This window comes from Tachysurus vachellii, chromosome 13 (assembly GCF_030014155.1).
Source record: "Tachysurus vachellii isolate PV-2020 chromosome 13, HZAU_Pvac_v1, whole genome shotgun sequence".
NCBI classification, from domain to species: domain Eukaryota; kingdom Metazoa; phylum Chordata; class Actinopteri; order Siluriformes; family Bagridae; genus Tachysurus; species Tachysurus vachellii.
This window is the reverse complement of record NC_083472.1, coordinates 2,491,471-2,513,789: the sequence shown is the minus strand read 5'-3', so window position 1 is coordinate 2,513,789 and position 22,319 is coordinate 2,491,471. Positions and strand designations below refer to the sequence as shown.

General features: G+C 40.3%; 1 protein-coding gene across 2 annotated transcripts in view; it reads left to right on the top strand.

Annotated features, from left to right (window-relative positions):
- The window catches only part of galnt18a (UDP-N-acetyl-alpha-D-galactosamine:polypeptide N-acetylgalactosaminyltransferase 18a), a 76,016-nt gene that overhangs the window by 30,325 nt on the left and 23,372 nt on the right, over positions 1-22,319 (top strand). For both annotated transcript variants that reach the window (XM_060885101.1, XM_060885099.1), the window contains exons 2-4: positions 7,437-7,632; positions 12,595-12,761; positions 21,217-21,400. In XM_060885101.1, coding sequence (XP_060741084.1) covers positions 7,437-7,632; positions 12,595-12,761; positions 21,217-21,400 — 547 coding nt within the window. The remainder of the gene's footprint in view (positions 1-7,436; positions 7,633-12,594; positions 12,762-21,216; positions 21,401-22,319) is intronic.

The window sequence follows — 22,319 nt, the reverse complement described above, 5'->3', positions numbered from 1 at the left end:
ATAATAAAAGCAGCTCAAAACATGAAGACTCCTAAACTTTGCATTAAAGTGGATTTCAAGTTCAAAGATAAACACAGTTCGACTTTGTAGGACGTTAAACACGTGACAGCGTTGGATCGTTTCGTCACAGACGCCGCACACGGAAAGCCCTGAACCGTGTCCTAGCAACAGGATGCACTGTTTTTATCCAATCACACCCCAGGCTGTGTTTATTCAGAGTGTTGTCCAGACGCTGATAGATATTCTGAGTGATGGAGAAACGTACGATCGGCAATGAGCTTGATCAGGATTTCAGCACGTAGCTCGATCTCTTCTGCGCCGGACGCACCGATTTATTATTTTTACACTTTCTCTGTAGAGATAAATCTCATCTGTGTTTCCTCTTTTTTTAAACAAATTTGCATTGTGCATCAGTCTCTATCATCAGGATCCATCACAGTATCATCATAATATAATATGTATATATATATATTTATGTACAGTATATATGTACATTTATTTTGGAGCAGTAAATATTTTTATATTTTTTGAAAGAAATACTTTCCTTCTTCTTCTTCTTCTTCTTCTTCTTCTTCTTCTTCTTATTATTATTATTATTATTATTATTATTATTATTATTATTTGAGGAATAATAATATAATAGTAATATTATTTGAGGTAATTGAGGTATTGAGTAATTATTTGAGGAATAATTATATATATATATATATTTATGTATTTATTTATTATATTATAAATCACGTTTTTATTTTCATTATAATTAAATACATAAATCATAAGAATAAATTAATTTGGGGAAATATATATATATATATATATATATATATATATATATATATATATATATATATATATATATATATATATTAGTTTTTATGTATTTTTAAGAAAAAATTGTTCATCTGGTTTAAAAAATATATATAAATTAAGTAAATAAAGATATAATAAAGATATAAATAAAGAATAGTTGAGAGTTGAGAATAGTTGTGATAATGAGATTCATTGAGATTTGTTTTCTGTATTCCAACACCGATTACCAATTCTCTCTCTCTCTCTCTCTCTCTCTCTCTCTCACTCTCTCTCTTATATATATATATATACACACACACACACAAATAAACTTTCATTTCTTATATAACAGTGTCTTGCATGCAATGCTTTAGGTTACAGATTTTCTGTGTGTGTGTGTGTGTGTGTGTGTGTGTGTGTGTGTGTATGTGAGTGACATATAACAGCTTTTGAAGGCAGTGTTGAACAGAACAGCAGTGGTTAGCTTGGAGGTCACTGCTGGTGTCTCTGTGACTTCAGGCTCTGGTGAATCTCGTGTCAGTGAGACGTCTTTCAGGGTCACGGCCCGAAGTGTCTCGTTCCTTAGATCTCACTGCTGAGTGTTAAATACAGTCTCATCTACTGAAGAACTCATTTCCTGTTCTCAATCACATTATAGCAGCTATAAACCTCTCTTATTTCTCTCTTTTTAAGTTAACAAGACAGAAAAAAAATCACTGCTCATCATGTTACAGAGAAAAGCGACTCATTAACGCCTCTGTCGTGTGATGGAGACGTCAGAAAAGATTTTAGTTACAGAATGTAACAGCTTTCCCTCTGACTCCGCAGACTCCTTATATAGAAATGTTAAAGAATATATAAAAATAAATATATAAATGTTAAAAAATGTTTAGTTTATATAGGTGAGATGGTCATTTGTCCTCATATAGTATTATTATTATTATTATTATTATTATTATTATTATTATTATTATTATTATTATTATTATTAATGGTGCTTGCAAAGCAACATTATTACTATTGTGACGGACAAAACTTTTGTCCTAGACCCATGAATGAGGTGTCAAATCGACCGGCTCATTGAGGAGAGGTGTGCTATGACTTTTATAAGCGATCCGAGTACCGGTACTTCCGGTACCGGGTCTCAAAGTGGCCTTTTTTCCCATAGACTCCCATTATAAAATTTGGAGGTTTATAACTCGGCAAGCTTTCGAACCATCTACACCAAACTTGGCCAGTTCCTAAAGGGCCCCGCCCCCAAAATATGCAAAATCCAAAAACTTTTTACAACATGAATATGTGACATATCAAGACACTCAGAACAATGAGGGGAACTTCCTCACGTGTATTTTGATGACGTCACGTGATGTCACGTGATGTCACGTGAAAATAAAAAATTAGCACAACATGGACATGTGACATATCAAAACACTCAGCACAATGAGGAAAACTTCCTCAAGAGTATTCAGATGACGTCACATGCTCGTCTCGACTAGCCTCCGGGATTTGTCACATGCAAGCACCATTCACATTTTCTTCAGGAAATTTACGTTCTAGTTATTATTATTATTATTATTATTATTATTATTATTATTATTATTATTATTATTATCCATCATTTCTCCCAACACACACACTTCATCTGTAGCTCATAACCCAACATCAAGCCTCTGGTTCTTTCTTTCTTTCTTTCTTTCTTTCTTTCTTTCTTTCTTTCTTTCTTTCTTTCTGTCTGTCTCTATTGTTAAAGATCATGATGTTAGTGCTTTAAATGCACCTCGTTTTAAGCGTTTCTTCTAGGTCGTGATAAACGTACAGTATTAGTCACCCACGTAGTTTGACCTTTTTCACTCTTGGCTCACCTGCGACTGTGGAGGCGTATTTCGTTTCTGCTTCTGTGAGTTTTACCGCAAAGCAAAATCCTCATGCTAGTTTATTGGGTTATTTTTACTGTGTCCTGTGCACGATTTATTTCTTTCATACAAGTCCGGTTTGTTTGTTCAGTTAAACCTACAATCTTTCATTTATTTATTTTTTGCCATCTCAAGTGATGCAGCGTTAATGATGATGCTCTTTGACAGGTATGCAAATGCAATCTGTGGGAAGAAAGCAACTGTTTTAATGGGCACTTGAGTTCCATTAACGCTGTTTGTTTTTATACGTGATTTGATTATTTTTAAAGCCCTGAATATACTGGATCTCGGTGCTCTCACCTGGTGACTAGCAGCACTAGTACTATCTATCAGGGTTGACTTGGTCAGTCCCCTGCCAGAACGCTAGGGGGCGCATGGCCGTGTTTGTTAGTTTTCTTTTCCATGTGTCTTTCTTTATGTTTTGTGATCACTTTTACGCCGCCCGATCCTTAGACCCTTCCCACCTCTTCACACCCGTTCCCCATGTTTCTGTAATCAACTCTTACTATTTATTCTTACACTTACATATATATTTTTGTTGAGTCCTTGCCCTTGTTGTTGGATTTTATGTTCTTGGTTTTTGTATGCGGTTTTGTTTTTTGAGGCCTAGTTATATTCCTAGAGTTTCCTGTGTGTGTCAGTCTTGTTACCTTTTAATAAAACCCCTGCCTGTTTGGGCCTATTTTTTTGTTCCTATGGAGGCATCCTGTGAGGATTGAGAGGCAGGATCCCATGTGCTCATAAACTCCAACACCAAAGTAGTACAATCCAAAACATCACACAATAAAACAGGCACAAATTACAGTAATCCGTAAGACAATCGGCACAGCAAACAAATCCAAATGGGCAAAAAATGATATAAGTAGGAATACAGGGTCATACACAGAGATAGCTAAACAGCAGAAATACAAAAGCTGACGTTGTATTTATATCCTTAAGTGAACCGGAAGATTCCATATCCAGGTGAGAGTTCCTGCTGGTGGGCAGGAGGTGGGTTTGCAGGTGTAGTTGTAACACATCCATTCGTTAGTTGCTTATTAATACTAAAGGTCTAGGCAACATTCTCACAAGATTCTATAACGTACAGTATTTGGTTTAATTTCACACATTCTACGAGAACTGATCTCAGTCACCTGATAATTCAATCTATTACTTTTAAACTTGTGTAAATTTGGTTTATTATAATCCTTGCATGGGGAGCACGGTGGCTTAGTGGTTAGCACGTTTGCCTCCAGGGTTGGGGGTTCGATTCCCGCCTCTGCCTTGTGTGTGTGGAGTTTGCATGTTCTCCCCGTGCCTCGGGGGTTTCCTCCAGGTACTCCGGTTTCCTCCCCCGGTCCAAAGACATGCATGGTAGGTTGATTGGCATCTCTGGAAAATTGTCCGTAGTGTGTGATTGCGTGAGTGAATGAGAGTGTGTGTGTGCCCTGTGATGGGTTGGCACTCCGTCCAGGGTGTATCCTGCCTTGATGCCCGATGACGCCTGAGACAGGCACAGGCTCCCCGTGACCCGAGGTAGTTCAGATAAGCGGTAGAAGATGAATGAATGAATGAATGACTGTTAGCATGATGCCAGTAAGGTGTCACGGAACATTTAATCATTTCTAAATAACTGTGTATCCTAATTAATTAAGAAACATTCTCGGGACTCTAAAGTGAAGTCAGGACAATTCCGTTAACTTACTAACTTTGTAAAAAAGTCTAACAGTGAGATATTAAGATATGCTGGTTAGCGCTGTTGTCAGATTGCGCCCTGTAGTTCTCGCCCGGGCGAGTCGCTCTGCCAGAGATTTGATGTGTAAATGCTGGGAGATAATCACAGGGACTAGCGATGGACTCGCATTGTCTCTATCCCTTTAGAATTCAGCCCTGATTGCGGAGGCGGTGAAAATTACAGCCTCATTTACCCAATTATGATTCAGTCTAGTTGTGTTAAAGAACATCTCAATGAAAAGGGTTTTTATTTTCGTTCCCAGAGCAGAAAACAAAAGCACAGCTGGCCTTGATAACAGGAGGATAAGAAAGGAAGGTGTTGATATGGTGGATACTGAGGTGCTAAAATATTGCAGACATGAAAATCCCGGGGAGAAAAATCAGACTTTTGAGCGGGTGAGACGACTAATTTTTATTATTATTATTTTTTTAAACGTGAGTCAAGCGACAGTAAAGAAATCTGAGGTGAAAGTTCGGCGTGGTGCTGATTAGTAATAAAAAGCTTCTTGATTAGTGTATTTTTCTGCCTAAAGCTACTATTCATAGATAATTTGAGTCCTTTCCCGTTCGGTGAATAAACATTTCCTCCTTCTCTACTGCTTTTCTAAAAATGGGTGTCTCCCATGTCCCTACAGGACAACCTCCGTTAGGTCCATCTAAATCAAAATACGCGCATGGATCAGGACGATATGAAACATGTTTTGTACTCTGATGAGTCCATTTTCACTGTATATCCCACATCTGGGAGAGTTACAGTGTGGAGAAGCCCCGCAGAAGCACAGTGGTGGATCATTGATGGTTTGGGCTCCAACATTATGCTATTCCACACTACTAGGCCTACTGCTTGTGCCAGGGGATACTGCACCATTCTGAGGACCATGTGCATCCAGTATCTCCATCATTGTATCCTGAAGGCGGTGGTGTGTACAGTATCATGATGATAATGCACCGATACACACAACAATTCTGGTGACATAGTGAGCTGATGAACATGAAAGTGAAGTTGAACATCTGCCACAGCCTACACAGTCACCAGATCTCAATATTATTGAGTCACTTTGGAGTGTTTTGGAGAAGGTTTTTTTGAGAGCTTTATGCTGCACTGGCCACAAAAGGAAGCCTTACACCATAGTACTAAGTTATTGTGGCCTAAAACTAGGTGTTCCTTAGACCATACTAATAAACTACTGTGAGCAGCTATATTAGTAGGCTGCGGTGTGTTCTGAGAATTGGCGTCATAGTTCTACATATTCTACTCACTCACTCATTCTCTACCGCTTATCCGAACTACCTCGGGTCACGGGGAGCCTGTGCCTATCTCAGGCGTCATCGGGCATCAAGGCAGGATACACCCTGGACGGAGTGCCAACCCATCACAGGGCACACACACACACTCTCATTCACTCACGCAATCACACACTACGGACAATTTTCCAGAGATGCCAATCAACCTACCATGCATGTCTTTGGACCGGGGGAGGAAACCACAGCACCCGGAGGAAACCCCCGAGGCACGGGGAGAACATGCAAACTCCACACACACAAGGCGGAGGCGGAAATCGAACCCCCAACCCTGGAGGTGTGAGGCGAACGTGCTAACCGCTAAGCCACCGTGACCCCCTATACATATTCTATAAATATTGAAAATATCACGTATTCTGTGTCTCACTACAACTCCGCTACAAACTCAACTACAATGATGGCCACCACGACACAAGGGTCCCAATCTGCTTTGTGGCCTACATACATAACCTCCATCACAGACTTCACTTACTAATCACACACACACACACACACACACACATGCACACACACGCAGTCACACACTGTATACACACAACCCTAAGTCAGAAGTGTTTAAAATTCACCACTATTACACCATTTTGTGTTCGATGCCTGTTTTCATTTCTTCATCGATATTTTTTTGCTGTTAAATGTTAATGATGGGAAAGTAAACAGGAAATTTCAATATTAAGTGCAATATTACAAATAAACTATTTATGTATAGATTTTTCTGTTTTTTTTTTCTGTTCAATATATTTTCAGGTAATTGTTTTTTTTTTAAATTTTAGATAAGTGTTAATTTCCTCAGACGAGACGAGACGAAATATGTTCGTCAACAACCTTTTTTTTTCATGACTAAGACGAGACGATGACAAGACTGCACCACTGTCCGAAAACGCTGACTAAGACTAAATTAACACGCATTATTGTTGACGAAAAAAGACGAGACGGAAATGTTTTGTATAAAATAAAAACTAAGATAAAATCTCTCTTCATTTTCGTCTACAATTGTCTCTGCTTTTTCATCAGCTGTTACGCCTTTAAAATATTCACAACAAGTTCGCGGCTTCGCGCTGTTTAGTGTGTGCGTAGAAAGAATTCGTCCACACGCCGCTCAATAAAAAAAAAAACTCCTGAGCACAAGTCCACCCCTGGTCTAGTCAGGCTTTTTGTGTTAAATTATATTTCCTGTCCCTACTCAGGCTCTTTTATTGTACATGACAGCTTATGTCCCGATGACCGGTCTTTGCATTACGATTAAAAGCAGTATCAATAAAGTAAAAAATGTGATGTGTGGTCAAGTTTGAGTGAAACATGTGAAACACTTTTTTACTGAAATGTTTATCAGTAATAATCTCAGTAATAATGTGTTATTTTAAAAAAGACTAAAATTTTTTGACTAAAACTAGACTAAAATTAAAAGACTTTTAGTCGACTAAAACTTGACTAAGATACCTTGAGTTTTCTTTTGACTAAAACTAGACTAAAATGACGAGACTTTTAGTCGACTAAATCTTGACTAACAAAAAAAGATATGTGAATGACTAAATATGACTAAAACTAACAAGGACATTTGGCACAAGACTAAGACTAAGACTAAATTAAAAATAGGTGACGAAATTAACACTAATCCAGATGTGGAAGTTGTGGGAATTTTTTTAAAGGATTTTTTTTTTATTGTAGTACACGTAAAAGCAGAAATAAACAACTTCTGCTTTTGTTTGTCTCATTTTGTAGAGAGACCTCAGAAGGACAGAGACGATGCAGCCGATCCTTCTCTCTCAGACTCTCCTCTGTTCTTGCATTGGGGCCGTGAGCTGGGGCCCGAGAGCCGTCGGGTCGCTCTGCACAAGTTTCAGTATCACGGATACAACGCCTACCTCAGTGACCGTCTCTCACTGGACAGAGCCATCCCTGACCTCAGACCGGACGGGTGAGCGAATGCCAATCTCTCTCTCTATTTGTCTATCACATATAGCACCCTATCTCTCTCTCTATCTCTGTGGCGTCATGCCATTTATTTGGACTAATAGGTGATGCTCACATGTTCACACGCTCTCTCACACACACGCACACACACACACACAGAGCCTCCGAGCAGCTTAAGCATTCTGCTCAGGGGAACCCTGTAAAATGGCTCATGCTGTCAGCTGGAAATAAACACATGACCATTTGGTTCGCTGAGCTCCTGCAGCTTCGCTTCTTCTTTGCTTCACTTCATATGTCGTTTCTCTCTCTCTCTTTCTCTCTCTCTCTCTCTCTCTCTCTCTCTCTGTCTCTCTTTTTTTTCTTTTTTTTTATTCACACATACAGGGACTGACTCTGCGATGTCAAGCAAGTCGAATTCATTTGATATCTTGCAAAATGAATCTCGCAGGATCTCTCAGGTGTGAATAATTTATAGCTGTTAGTAAATAGCGTGCTTTCGGATGAAGAACTACATAATAAGACAAGGATTTACAGGGTTTAAGGAAAGCAGGAAGAAGAAAAAGATTCAGATGTCAAAAAAAAAATCATATCAGACCCGGGAGTCATTTTGTAGTCGAGTAAATTGTAAAAAAAAAATCAAGGCAGCCGAATAAAGTGAATAAATTTACACCTAAAAGTAATATAATTTATTGTTGTATGATTACGTCTCATCGACAAACACATCTTCAACTGAAAAATATTCATTTCGTTTTATAATAAATACATCTTTGCAAAGTGAATATCTGGAATATAGAGTTTTTACTCATCACTTCACTGCTCATTAATATTCATAAAGCAGACCTCCAGTGCTCATAAATATTCATGAGTTGGTGTACACTATATTTTCGTATACATTTTCTTCTGTTGATTCTTTGTTTTAATTGTTGATTATTTATTTATTTTTTTTTTCCTGATAGTTGTGCCGGTGTAATCTGATATAAATCAAAAGGTTATATTAATACGCCCGTTCTAATCAGTAACAACGTACACAGGGAGCTGTTCGACGGACCACTGATGTGGTCTAAGACATAAAAGACAAATCAAACGTAACTGTAAATGGATAAAAACTACATTATATATAACGTACAGATGTTAGAATATCGGTAACGAACGTAATCCCTACACGATATAGTCTCAAATATCTTAACACAGAGACAAAGTGAAGGCTTTTAAACCAGAATTTAAGCGCTTATTTATTTTTTTATTGGACAACCAATCACAGTCTTCAACTCAATATGTCATATCTAGTAAAAGCTTTAGCCCCGCCTCCTCTAAGATAAAGGTTGTTGTATTTTCTTTGCTTGGGATTGAGATCGGTCCTGAATCACACTTAAGATAAGATTCCTAGTTAGAAATTTTTAAGATAAATTAGGAGCTCTCTGAGATCATTCTTAGAGTCTTTATGAATACAAGCCCTGTCACTGACACTCTTTAATGCATGAACATTGGTAATAGATTCCAATTTGTCTTGAAATAAAAGACTTTGAGGCACTGTTAAGGTTTATCAGTGACTCCACCTCATCACTCCACCCTGTTATTGTATTTTTATACATATAACAGCACACCCTGGAAGTCTTTTATGTTTTATTTCAGATGTTTTATCCTGGGGTGCACGGTGGCTTAGTGGTTAGCACGTTCGCCTCACACCTCCAGGGTTGGGGGTTCGATTCCCGCCTCCACCTTGTGTGTGTGGAGTTTGCATGTTCTCCCCGTGCCTCGGGGGTTTCCTCCGGGTACTCCGGTTTCCTCCCCCGGTCCAAAGACATGCATGGTAGGTTGATTGGCATCTCTGTAAAATTGTCCGTAGTGTGTGATTACGTGAGTGAATGAGAGTGTGTGTGTGTGCCCTGTGATGGGTTGGCACTCCATCCAGGGTGTATCCTGCCTTGATGCCCGATGACGCCTGAGATAGGCACAGGCTCCCCGTGACCCGAGGTAGTTCGGATAAGCGGTAGAAAATGAATGAATGAATGAATGAATGAATGTTTTATCCTTCTGTCACTACCGAGTAGCTTCCAGTCGTCTCATTGACGTTAGCGAATAATTCACAGTAATGATGAAAATTAAATATTAAGCTACAGATGAATGTCGAGGAAACATGAAGAAAGCAATCCAACACCTTGAAAGTGAAAAAAAAAATCTCTTTTAAGGCATTAGAATTTAACAATAGCAGCTTTTTTTTTTTTTAGCCAGTCTCTTTTTTTTTCTGCGGTCTGATGTAATTTTAGAAAAGAAAACCAGAGACAGCATTTTCAAATAATAGCCAAAGGTTGCGTTGGGCAAGCACTTCACACGAGCAGAGCACTCTGTGCATTCTGTTCAGACAGAATATTTCTTCTTATCTGAATCCTGCTGTGAAGAATATGCGCTCTGGTACAGACGTGACAGCTTCCTGGCTAAATCTCATGGGACTGCTGTGAATAGAAACACTTAGGCCACGTTCACACTGCAGGTAAAAGTGGCCCAAATCTGATTTTTTTGGGGTCAAGTGACCAGGTCAGACTTCTTCAGGAGTAGTGTGAACACTCAAATCTGGCCCAGATCTGATTTTTTCAAATCAGATTCAGACCACTTCCATATGAGGTCCTGAATCAGACCCAAATCTGATTTTTTTCCAATGTGGCCGCAGTGTGAACAACCGAGGCAGATTTGATGCGACTTTTACGTCAATCTACATCGACATTCGTCACAATTATGCGCCGGCGAGTTCGCACACAAACGTGACTACGCCTGCAAAACGGATCAAATAATCAAAAGTTGCCCTCGACATCCGAAAATTTTCAAAACACTGCGTCTCTGTGCTGCCATTACACAAACTTTTAGAAAGCAAAGCGAAAGTGCTTACTTCCTCCATAACCTCGCCAACTTTAGCGGGCTGCGTGTGACGTCGTTGTTATTGTTATTGAACGCGGCTTTAGAGACTATCATGCAGTCTTTGAACTTCTATTGTGTTGGTCAGCTTTTGCTCGTGTCTTCATCAGTGAACATATGAAGACATTTACATTTATGGCATTTGTGAAATGCCCTTATCTCATTTTATCTCATTTTATATAACTGAGCAAATGAGTGACAGTTTGGTGGACCTGGAGTTCAAACTCTCAGCTTTCTGAGCTCTAACCCAACACCTTAACCACTGAGCTACCACATCCTCAAGACTTCATCAGGAAGGAATTAGTCTTAAGTCTGTAATGAACTCAGTTATGACTCTGACCTGTTAGTTACACAATTCCACTCGTCTACACACTGTTGTAAAAAGAACGTTATTTATTATTTCCTGTCCATTGTCAGTCAAATGAGGATGAGGTTCCCTTCTGAGTCTGGTTCCTCTCAAGGTTTCTTCCTCATATCGTCTCAGGGTGGGTTTTTTTTTCACCACCGTCACCTCAGGCTTGATCATTAAGGATAATACAGTAAGTAACTTAATTTTAAACTTAAAAATTTTAATTCTGTCCATTGTTAAAAACACTTTTTACAATTAATAAAAAAAATTGAACCAAAAATTGTGCACTAAAAATTGTGGAGCTATTAAAATATTGGCACCCCTGGGTTTTGACTTGTTTCATTATAGGTCACTTATAAGTCATGTTTTGTGTCTAGTGCTTTACCCTGGGAGGCAGTGAGGTACGGTGAGGATCGTGGTCGAGTCGAGGCGCTTAGTTTACAGATATATGAATTCAGTAGAGTTGCTTAAATTCACCGTTCAACTGGCTGCTTGCTCATTGATTAATAGATAGAGAATATTCCATTTTTTTCTGTTAGAGCAAAAAATAAAAATAAGCGGAAATGTTTCTCCTCCTGATTTTTCAGTGCTGTTTTATGGCAGATAAAAAAGCAAGACAAAATATGTTAACCACATACATGTAATAAATGACCTAGTGCACAAACATTACACAGAGAGATAGCAACAGGAATGTGCCAATTACACACGCTCAATCCGGTTTGTGAGGGATTGCACAATCCAAAGTGAGGCTGATCTGAGGTGGTGCTAATCCGAGGTGAGGCTTACCTGAGGTAAGGCTAATCTAAGGTGAGGCTAATCCGAGGTGAGGCTAATCCGAGGTGAGGATAATCAAGATGAGGCTAATCTGAGGTGAGGCTTATCTGAGGTAAGGCTAATCTAAGGTGAGGCTAATCCGAGTTTAGGCTAATCTGAGGTGAGGGTAATCTAAAGTGAGGCAAATATGAGGTGAGGCTAATCCGAGTTTAGGCTAATCTGAGGTGAGGGTAATCCAGATAAAGCTAATCAGAGGTGAGGCTAAATCAGACAAGGCCAATCTGAGGTGAGGTTAATCTGAGGTCAGGCTAATTTAAGGTGAGGCTAATCCAGATGAGGCTAATCCAGATGAAGCTAATCTGAGGTGAGGCTATTAAAGGTGAGTCTAAGATCGTCGCTGCCTCACATGGTATCATTTCCCTGTATTTGGCAAACACCAAGCAGAAAATAAAGGTCTGCTTTCAGTTCAAAGGAAATTAGTAGTTACTTTCCTTAAATTTGTTTTAGTTGACTATAGAAGAAAGATTGCTAGTCGACTATGGACAAGTCTACAGGTGAACTCATACTTATTACATATTATAAACAGCAGTGCTCATTGCTGTTATTCTTTTCAAGAGTGCCAATAATTTTATAAAGCACAATTCTTTAAAAAATGAAGTAATTTGAATCCCTAAATGAACATGTATAATGTTTTCAGATGTCTTTGTGACAGACAAGTTTATGTTTTGTGGTTTCTTGGTAGCATAACAAACTTCATGAGAGAGAAAAGGAGGTTAAATGTAACTTTCACAGACGTTTCGAATAAAAATTAACATTTTTGGTAAACTTTAAAATGTATTTTATGTATTCATTTCTATAAGGGTGTGTTTAAAATTTACTGTGTCTTCAAATTTACTTCTATCTTTATTTTTATTTATTTTTTTTTCTTGTCAGGTGCAAAAACATCTCCTACCATGCCAGCTTGCCTCAGGTCAGCATTGTGTTCATCTTCGTGAACGAGGCTCTGTCCGTGATCCTGCGCTCCGTCCACTCGGCAATGCGCTGGACGCCTTCGCGCCTGCTGAGGGAGATCATCCTGGTGGATGACAGCAGCAGCAATGGTGCATATATTACACACACACACACACACACACTTATTGCTATGCAGTAGGGATGTGTGTTTGTCTGACAGGTGTTCTAATAGCACACATCACAAGGACGTGTGCGGGGTCCTTCTGCAGCATTGTTATATCAGAACGAAGCGTGTTCGCTAGTGTTCGCTCTGCATAGAGATTCGACACGTACATATCTGCATCCTGCATTCTGTTCAGATGCTATGGATTTGCATAGCGAGTTGGATTCATTGCAAACCTCTTGACTGAGTGTGTTGTGAACAGACAGCATGGCTCTTCAGATAGACTCGAACTATGCAGCAGTAAAAAAAAAAAGAGAGAAACCAGCTCTATCGGCATTAGATTGGTGTGCTGTCAGTGCAGGTCAGTGAACCGAGCTGGTCAGAGTATTCTGCAGTCCATCCAGGATTTTGTGACTTTAAAAACGCTCGGTTTTACTTCGGCTCTTTTCAAAATTTGAGCTAGCGTGAAACGAGTGCAATAATCTGTGACTGGATTTTAGTGTTGTTATTGTTTGGATGGATAGATGGATGGATGGATGAATAGATGGATGAATATATAGATGGATGGATGGATGGATGGATGGATGGATGGATGGATGGATGGTTGGATGGATGGATGGATGGATGGATGGGTGGGTGGGTGGATGGATGGATGGATGGATGTAAATATGGATGGATGGATGAATGGATGGATGGGTGGGTGGGTGGATGGATGGATGGATGGATGGATGGATGGATGGATGTAAATATGGATGGATGGATGGATCGGTGGGTGGGTAGGTGGATGGATGGATGGATGGATGGATGGATGGATGTAAATATGCATGGATGGGTGGGTGGGTGGGTCTTTGGATGGATGGATGGGTAGATAGATAGATAGATAGATAGATAGATAGATAGATAGATAGATAGATAGATAGATAAAAAATGAATGAAGTTAAAAAAGCTTTTAAACCTGCTTAAATCTTTAGTGTTAAAGAGAAACGGACGACGCCTTCCATAGATATTGAATAGAAGGGATGGAATTAACTCTATTATCTATCAGGAACTGAGAGTTACTATTACAGAATGAAACCATTACAGTCAAGTCGTGTAGTGCAGGATCATCACAGGCATTAATGTATTATTCATACGCACAGAAACACACTGGTTTAGGGAGCTAGGTTCTGTCCTTCGTCCCTTTGTGTCATTTAGACTTTGACTGGACTTTGTGTGCTTAGACTATCAATTTTTTTCAATTCTTTTCCAAAGTCACCAGAGATCGAGAAAGATCTCATTCAAGCTCATGTAGGTCACATGCACCTTCGTGACTACTGCTGACTACTGCATTATCGGTTGTAGTTATTTAATTCAGTTTAATTCGGATTTATTTGCATAGCATTTTTAACAATGGACATTGTCTCAAAGCAGCTTTACAGAACATAAGAAACGTAATACAAAAGGTTTAATATTATACAAAGATTAATAAAAATACAAAAATTCAAGATTGATATTAGATGCGTAAGAAGACTATTTAAATGTGTTTGTATTCATCCCCAATGAACAAGCCTGAGGTGACGGAGGTGACTGTGGGGAGAAAAAATCCTTCCTTAGATGGAAGAGGAAGAAACCTTAAGAGGAACCAGACTCAAAAGGGAACCTCATCCTCATTTGGGCGACACTGGAGGGAGATGTGGTAGCTCAGTGGTTAAGGTGTTGGGCTACTGATCAGAAGGTCATGGGTTCGAACCCCAGGTCCACCAAGCTGCCACTGCTGGGCCCCTGAGCAAGGCCCTTAACCCTCAGTTGAACAGTTGTAAGTCACTCTGGATAAGGGTGTCTGCTAAATGCCGTAAATGTAAATGTGTGATTATAAATATATAGTCCAAAAATCGTGTGTTGATGATGAGGTTGTTGTCCTCAAAGACCACATGGAGTGTCTTTGAATGTCTTATCTATCTTAATACTCCAGAGTCAAACTGGAGCTGGTACATCTCTCTAGATGCCTCAGGATCTTTACAGGGTTAGCTTCTGTTCATAATATTATCAAGCACTAGATGATAATGTGCATTAGATCAGTTGTACTGGAGCACGAGATTATGGGATGTACAGTATCATGTGTATGTCTGACTAAAGAGATATGTCTTCAATCTACATTTAATCTGGGAGAGTGTGACTGGGAACCACCAGAAGTCCAGAGTTTTGTGATCTCAAAGAGTGTGAAGGATTGTAACGTGTTAGAAGACTAGTTAGATACATGGGTAGATACAGTAGATACATAGAGTGATAGTTAGGGTGCCAATACTTTTAGAGTGAAATAGATAGATAGATAGATAGATAGATAGATAGATAGATAGATAGATAGATAGAATTTGTAGTCCCACTGTAAGATGATGAGAAATCAGGATCTGATCTACACTAAGTTTTCTTCTGTCTCCTGAGTTTTCTAAATGAACTCAGCACGAGACTACAGAGTTTAATTTTCTCCGCAATCTGTCAGTGAGATGAAAAATGAGGAGAGCCAATGTGTGTGTGTGTGTGTGTGTGTGTGTGTGAGTGTGTGCGTTCTACTGATGCAATAATTAGAAATCTGATAAAGTTCTAATTATTGTACAAATTATTACATTCAGACCCTCGACACCCCCGAAGGCCATTTTAAAAGTTTAGCTCGTCTGGGTGAAGGTTTAAGGCTCTAGAGAAAAGGTCAGGTGTCAAAACATATCCCAGTTTTACGGTGTCACAATATTCAGTGACCTTTTAACAACATACTGTAGACACACATTTATTTTAATATATGACTCTTTTTATTACGTCTTTTGGACAACCATGCTTGTGTTCATACATAATGTAAGAGTGATTGTAGTTTTAACTAACTTGCTAGCAACATTGACTACATGTTTACATGGTGTAAAAAATGAATGTTGTGTGTGTTTGTCTCTGTGTGTGTGATTGTGTGTGCATGTGCGTGCATGTGTGTGTAGTGTGTGTGTGGTGTGTGTATGTTTACACAGTGTAAAAAATGAATGTTGTGTGTGTGTGTGTCTGTGTGTATGATTGTGAGTGTGTGTGTGAGTGTGTGTATGGTGTGTGAGTGTGTGTACAGTAGTGTGTGTGGTGTATGAGTGTGTGTATGGTGTGAGTGTTTGTGTGATTGTGAGTGTGTGTATGGTGTGTGTGTGTGTGTAGTGTGTGTGTAGTGTGTGTGCGTGCGTGTGTGTGGCGTGTGTGTGATCGTGAGTGTGTGTGCATGTGCGTGCGTGTGTATTGTGTGTGGTGTGTGTGTGTAGTGTGTGAGTGTGTGTGTAGTGTGTGCGTGGTGTGTGCATGGTGTGTGTAGTGTGCATGTGTAGTGTGTGTGTGGTGTGTGAGTGTGTGTAGTGTGTGGTGTGTGTTTAGTGTGTGTAGTGTGTGTAGTGTGTGCATGTGTGTGTAGAGTGTGTGTGTAGTGTGTGTGAGTGTGTGTGTGTCTGGCACTGTGGAAGTGTAAAACCATGACTGAGGTTCAGACTAAAATGTTAGAAGACATCCTGCAGCTGACTGGGTGCTACAGTTTGTTACCGTGACAACAGAAAATTTGCCCTGGTTGGGCAGCAGGTGACTGTATACAGTACTGAGATGCCTCTTAAGGTAGATTTGATCAGAAATCTTATAGCAGTCTAGAATCAATGCTCCTGGTCTAAAGTGAGCATGCATTTACATTTACATTTACATTTACAGCATGTGACAGATGCCCTTATCCAGAGTGACGTACATAAGTGCTTAAATCTCTAACATTGAATTAATGCTGGCTCACTAAGTTACATACTTAAGATACCATGAGTTTAAAACATTTGTTCAAAGTTACAATGAAAAAGTGTCAAAGGTGTGTTTTTTTTTTTTTAAATGCAAAAGATAAGGAAAGAAGTGCTAGTTGAAGTGTTTCCTGAATAAGTAGGTCTTCAACCACCGCTTGAAAATAGCCAGTGACTCAGCTGTCCGGACCTCTAGGGGAAGTTCATTCCACCACCTTGGTGCCAGAACAGAGAAGAGTCTTGTAGTATACTTGCCTCTTACCCTGAGAGATGGTGGAACCAGTCGAGCAGTGCTGGTAGATCGGAGGGTGCGGGGTGCAGTGCGAGGAGTGATGAGGGCTTTGAGGTAAGAAGGAGCTGGTCACTTTTTGGCTTTGTAGGCCAGCATCAGTGTTTTGAATCTGATGCGTGCAGCTACCGGAAGCCAGTGGAGGGATCGCAGCAGCGGGGTGGTATGCGAGAACTTTGGCAGGTTGAAAACAAGCCGTGCAGCTGCATTCTGGATCATTTGCAGAGGACGGATTGCGTTCATAGGTAGACCTGCCAGCAGTGCGTTGCAGTGATCCAGTCTAGAAATGACAAGAGACTGAACAAGTACCTGAGCAGCCTGTGTGGACAAAAATGGCCGAATCCTTCTAATGTTGTAGAGAAGAAACCGACATGAGCGAGTCACATTAGCAACATGAGAGGAAAAGGACAGTTGATTGTCCATGGTTACCCCAAGGTTGTCAGCTGTGGCTGAAGGGGAGATCAGATCGTTGTGCAGGGATATAGCAAGATCATGACCTGGGGATGAATCACCTGGGATGAACAGCAGTTCAGTTTTGCTAGGATTGAGCTTTAACTGATGAGCAGTCATCCATGATGAAATTTCTGCCAGACATGCTGAGATCCGAACAGAAGCTGTGGTATCTGAGGGTGGGAAAGAGAAGATAAGTTGTGTATCATCAGCATATCATCAGCAGTGGTAAGAGAACCCATGTGAGGAAACAACTTCACCAAGAGAGTGAGTATACAGGGAGAAAAGAAGAGGACCAAGTACTGAGCCCTGAGGGACTCCAGTGGATAGTCTGCGTGGAGCAGATGTCACTCCCCTCCATGTTAGCTGATATGAGTGTCCTTCCAGGTAGGAAACAAACCATTCCCAAGCTGATACGCAAAAGGGTGGACAAGAGAGTCTCATGGTTGACCGTATCAAACGCTGCTGAAAGGTCAAGAAGGATAATGACGGATGACAGTTTGGCTGATCTAGCAGCATGTAGTTTCTCTGAGACATCCAAAAGGGCTGTCTCTGTGGAATGAGCTGCTTTAAAGCCAGACTGGTTGGGGTCTTGGAGGTTGTCCTGTGAGAGATAGACAGACAGTCGATTATAGACAATGCGTTCAAGAATTTTTGAAAGAAACGAGAGAAGTGATACCGGTCTGTAGTTACTGATGTCTGATGGATCCAGAGCAGGTTTCTTTCGGATGGGAATAACCCTTGCTCTCTTGAAAGTAGTTGGTACCTGACCAGATGCTATGGACCTATTGATGATAGCGGTAATGAAGGGCAGAAGGTCTTGCGAGATGGTCTGGAGCATAGTGGAAGGGCGTGGATCCAATGGGCATGCCATGGAGCGTAACCATGGCAACAAATAATAAAGGCTAATAAAGGTCTTTAAGAAAAAATAAGTAAATAAGTTAAAGGTAAGTTGCATTTTTATTGTTTTTTAAAGTGAAATGTCCACCTTAAAATAATTACTGAATTCATTTTTATATTTTTTTATTCATTGTCATATTAATTTTTTTGTATCATAACATTGTTACATGTGTAGAAAAGACCACAGTGACTGTAATATAACGGTTACTGTTAAGCAACACGGCACGGTGAAGTCCACAATTAAACAAGGAAGGACGTTTGATCTCGGACTCGATTTTATTAAACAATGTTGTCATATTATTACATTTACATTTACAGCATTTGGCAGACGACTTTATCCAGAGCGACGCGCAAAAGTGCTTAAGTCTCAATCATTGAATACATTAACTCAGGGTCACTAGGTTACGTACTAAAGATAACATGAGTCTAAAACATTGTTCAAAGTTTTTTTTATATATATACATACTTACAACACACAGGGGAAAAAGTGCTAGTTGAAGTGTATCATGAATAAGAAGGTCTTCGACCGTCGTTTGAAAATATCCAGTGACTCAGGAGTCCGGACCCCTGGAGGAAGTCTATTCCACCACCTTTGGTGCCAGAACAGAAAAGAGTCTTGTAGTAAACTTACCTCTTACCCTGAAAGATGGTGGGACCAGTGGAGCAGTGCTGTAGCTCTGAGGGTGTGAGGTGAAGTGTGAGGAGTGATGAGGGCATTGAGGTAAGAGGAAGCTGGTCCATTTTTGGCTTTGTAGGCAATCAGTGTTTTGAATCTGATGCATGAAGCGTGTGAAATATCCACAAAAGCAGTTCCATTACAGCAGATATAAACAGTGTCTATTCTCTTTATCTCTCTTGAAGATAAGTCCGAAAACTAAACTTCGTGTCCTGAAGCAAAAGTTCCAGCTTCGCGTCCGACTCTTACACGGCGCCGAGGATGTTGACTCCATCCATCAACCTGCGCAATCTGAACAAACAGTTTGAAGAATTCGGCGGAGCTGAACGTATTTGGTGAAAGTACTTGCGAGTGCTGTGGTGTAACCCAAAATAAAACTTATTCATTATCGTCTTCTCTGCTTTCGCTCGGTCTCGTCTCCTGTATTTTATTAGGACGCACGCTCGGGTGTTATCTCTTACTCGTTGCTCGGTCGAATGCCGCTGAATTTTCACGGCATTGTGTTTCAGGATAACAGGCAGCAGTCTAATAAAGAAAGATGAGCAGCGTGGAGATCACACAGGAGCAGAGCCACGGCCGGCCTTCACCCAGAGACCGCTACAGAGCCACATACAGGACTGTGAGTGATGTGGCCTTTATTGCAGGAAAACACTGCTCTGGTACACTGAAGGGAGCGACTGGGAATTAAATTAAAATGTAATAAAAGTGTCCAGCCAGGATCCTGTCAGTGCGGGAGTGCAGAGAAAAGAACTGAGGAGTGATGTGAAAGGAAGAACTTGAGCAGCTACAAAGATGAATGACAGAAAATGTGGAATGGTTTGGGTTTGACTTTTCTGAACAACATGCATGGGCCAAGAAATTGAATTTGTAAATTTTATGAATTATGTACACAACCATATACAGTATAACACGTCGTGAAATATTGTTCGACTGTCCGTGTCAAAAATGAATAATTAAATTAATATAGAATAAATCCCGCCTCCGCCTTGTGTGTGTGGAGTTTGCATGTTCTCCCCGTGCCTCGGGGGTTTCCTCCGGGTACTCCGGTTTCCTCCCCCGGTCCAAAGACATGCATGGTAGGTTGATTGGCATCTCTGGAAAATTGTCCGTAGTGTGTGAGTGTGTGAGTGAATGAGAGTGTGTGTGTGTGTGTGCCCTGCGATGGGTTGGCACTCCGTCCAGGGTGTATCCTGCCTTGATGCCCGATGACGCCTGAGATTGGCACAGGCTCCCCGTGACCCGAGGTAGTTCGGATAAGCGGTAGAAGATGAATGAATGAATGAATGAATATATCAATCTCTTATATTTTTTCTCACTATGATTTAAACCAAATGATGAGATTTTTTTAACTCAACTGTTTTTATCACTACACGGTTTATACAACTTTTACAATCAGTGTAAAGAAACGTCTGATGATGGGTCTGTGAGTCAGATCTAAAATGAGTCAGGACAAACACTCGGAGCGTCTCAGAAAGCAGAAATGGGTTTGATATCAACATTTACTCTGAACATATAAACATCTGTGTGGAAATAAATTAACCGTTTTTGTTGTTCTGGATCTTTTCTATCACCTCTATAAACTAAAAACAGAAATCAACAGAAAATGTTCCTCTGCTTCATTGCACTTGTTTTATTCCTTTAAGTCTATTTTCAAATCTTTCTTCATAATGTATAACACTGGTTTCAAAATTATTGGCACCCCACAGTTAACATCTCAACAGAAGAGAATGAAAATAGGAAAGAAAAGAGCAGGGAAGAGAAGAGAGAAGGAGAGAAGTTGGTTCTGTTTTTCTGGATCTTTTCTATGAATCTATCACCTCTAGTATTGTAGAGAAAAACAGAAATCCTGATGAAACTCTACAGATTATTAAAGTCCTGAGCGTTTACTTTCATATGAGCTCCATATTAACACCTCTGTGGAGGAAGACGTTCAGTCATGAACATTTTTTGTCTCAATTTTGTCTCAATTCTCTCTCTCTCTCTCTCTTTCTCTCTCTCTCTCTCTCTCTCTCTCGCTCTTTCTCTCTCTCTCTCTCTCTCCCTCTCTCTCTCTCTCTCTATTTTCTCTCTCTCCCTATTCTCTCTCTCTCTCTCCCTATTCTCTCTCTCTCTCTCTCTCTCTCTCTCTCTCTCTCTCTCTCTCTCTCTCTCTCTCTCTATCCTCTCTCTCTATCTTCTCTCTCTCTCCCTCTCTCTCTCTCTCTCTCTCTCTCTCTCTCTCTCTCTCTATCTTCTCTCTCTCTCTCTCTCTCTCTCTCTCTCTCTCTCTCTCTCTCTCTCTCTCTCTCTCTCTCTCTCTCTCTCTCTCTCTCTCTCTCTCTCTCTCTCTCTCTCTCTCTCCGTGTGCCTCGTGCAGCTGAACTGATCGAGAACCTACAAAGGTTTGTGGAGGAAACGAACCAGCGGCGTCCCGACTTTATTAAGATGGTGCGTCACACCAGGCAGGAGGGTCTGATCCGCGCCCGTGTGAGCGGCTGGAGAGCGTCCAGCGCGCCGGTCGTGGCTCTGTTCGACGCTCATGTGGAGTTTAACGTTGGATGGTGAGCGACTATAAGTCCTGACATTCTGATAGTTTCACAACCCAGCAGTTTGAACACACACGGTTTCTAATCACAAGCAGACTGACAGCTTATCATTTCAGCTCGTCTCCTCTGCGAGTGTTTTGTCTGCGACTCAGCACGACGTCTTAGTACATCCAGGTTGTAAATATATTTATATCCGCGGGGATATATTTATTTACACACACGGTGGAATTGATTTGCTGTCAGCACGTGTTATAACAACACTCTTCAGTCTCTTTTATGTGTCACTGCGTCTGACATTTGTCACTGTATATGACTATTTTAAGTAAGAAGACATATCAGAACTTTTTTTTTTTTTATTGGAGTCCGAAGCATAAACCATATAACATGACAACCTCGTTAATAACCTCGGAATACTAAATAAGTCGTTTTAATTAGGTCTAACAAAGTGCTCTGTATTTTTGGTCAGGAGGTCTCGAGAAGCAAGCTGTTAGATTATTAGATTAAATAGATGGGGGGTTTTTTTCAGTGTTTGACTGGTGGACATTTTCATGGTCACTGATGCAGCCTCACATCTCCAGGATCCTCCGTTTGATCCTGAGCTTCTTCTGGATTTTCCTCTAGTTCCTTTGTGGGTTCTTTTGTTATTTTTCTGCCCTCGCAAAACACACAGTCAGAGCTGATGAGTAGTAGATTCCAAGGGCAGCAATCCAGGGAGTGTGTGAACTCAGATTCAGCTCGACCACGTCCAGGATAAAACGCTCGAACCCCTAAAGACGAATTATGAGGAAAGAGCACAACAATGATTCTCACTATACATTCAGGTTCCCATGGCAACAAACATCATGTGCTTATGATTGTGTTCCTTTATATTTATCTACTCCATTTCTGTCAGCTGATTGATTCATTTGTGTCACCAAGTCTTGGTTTCTATGAT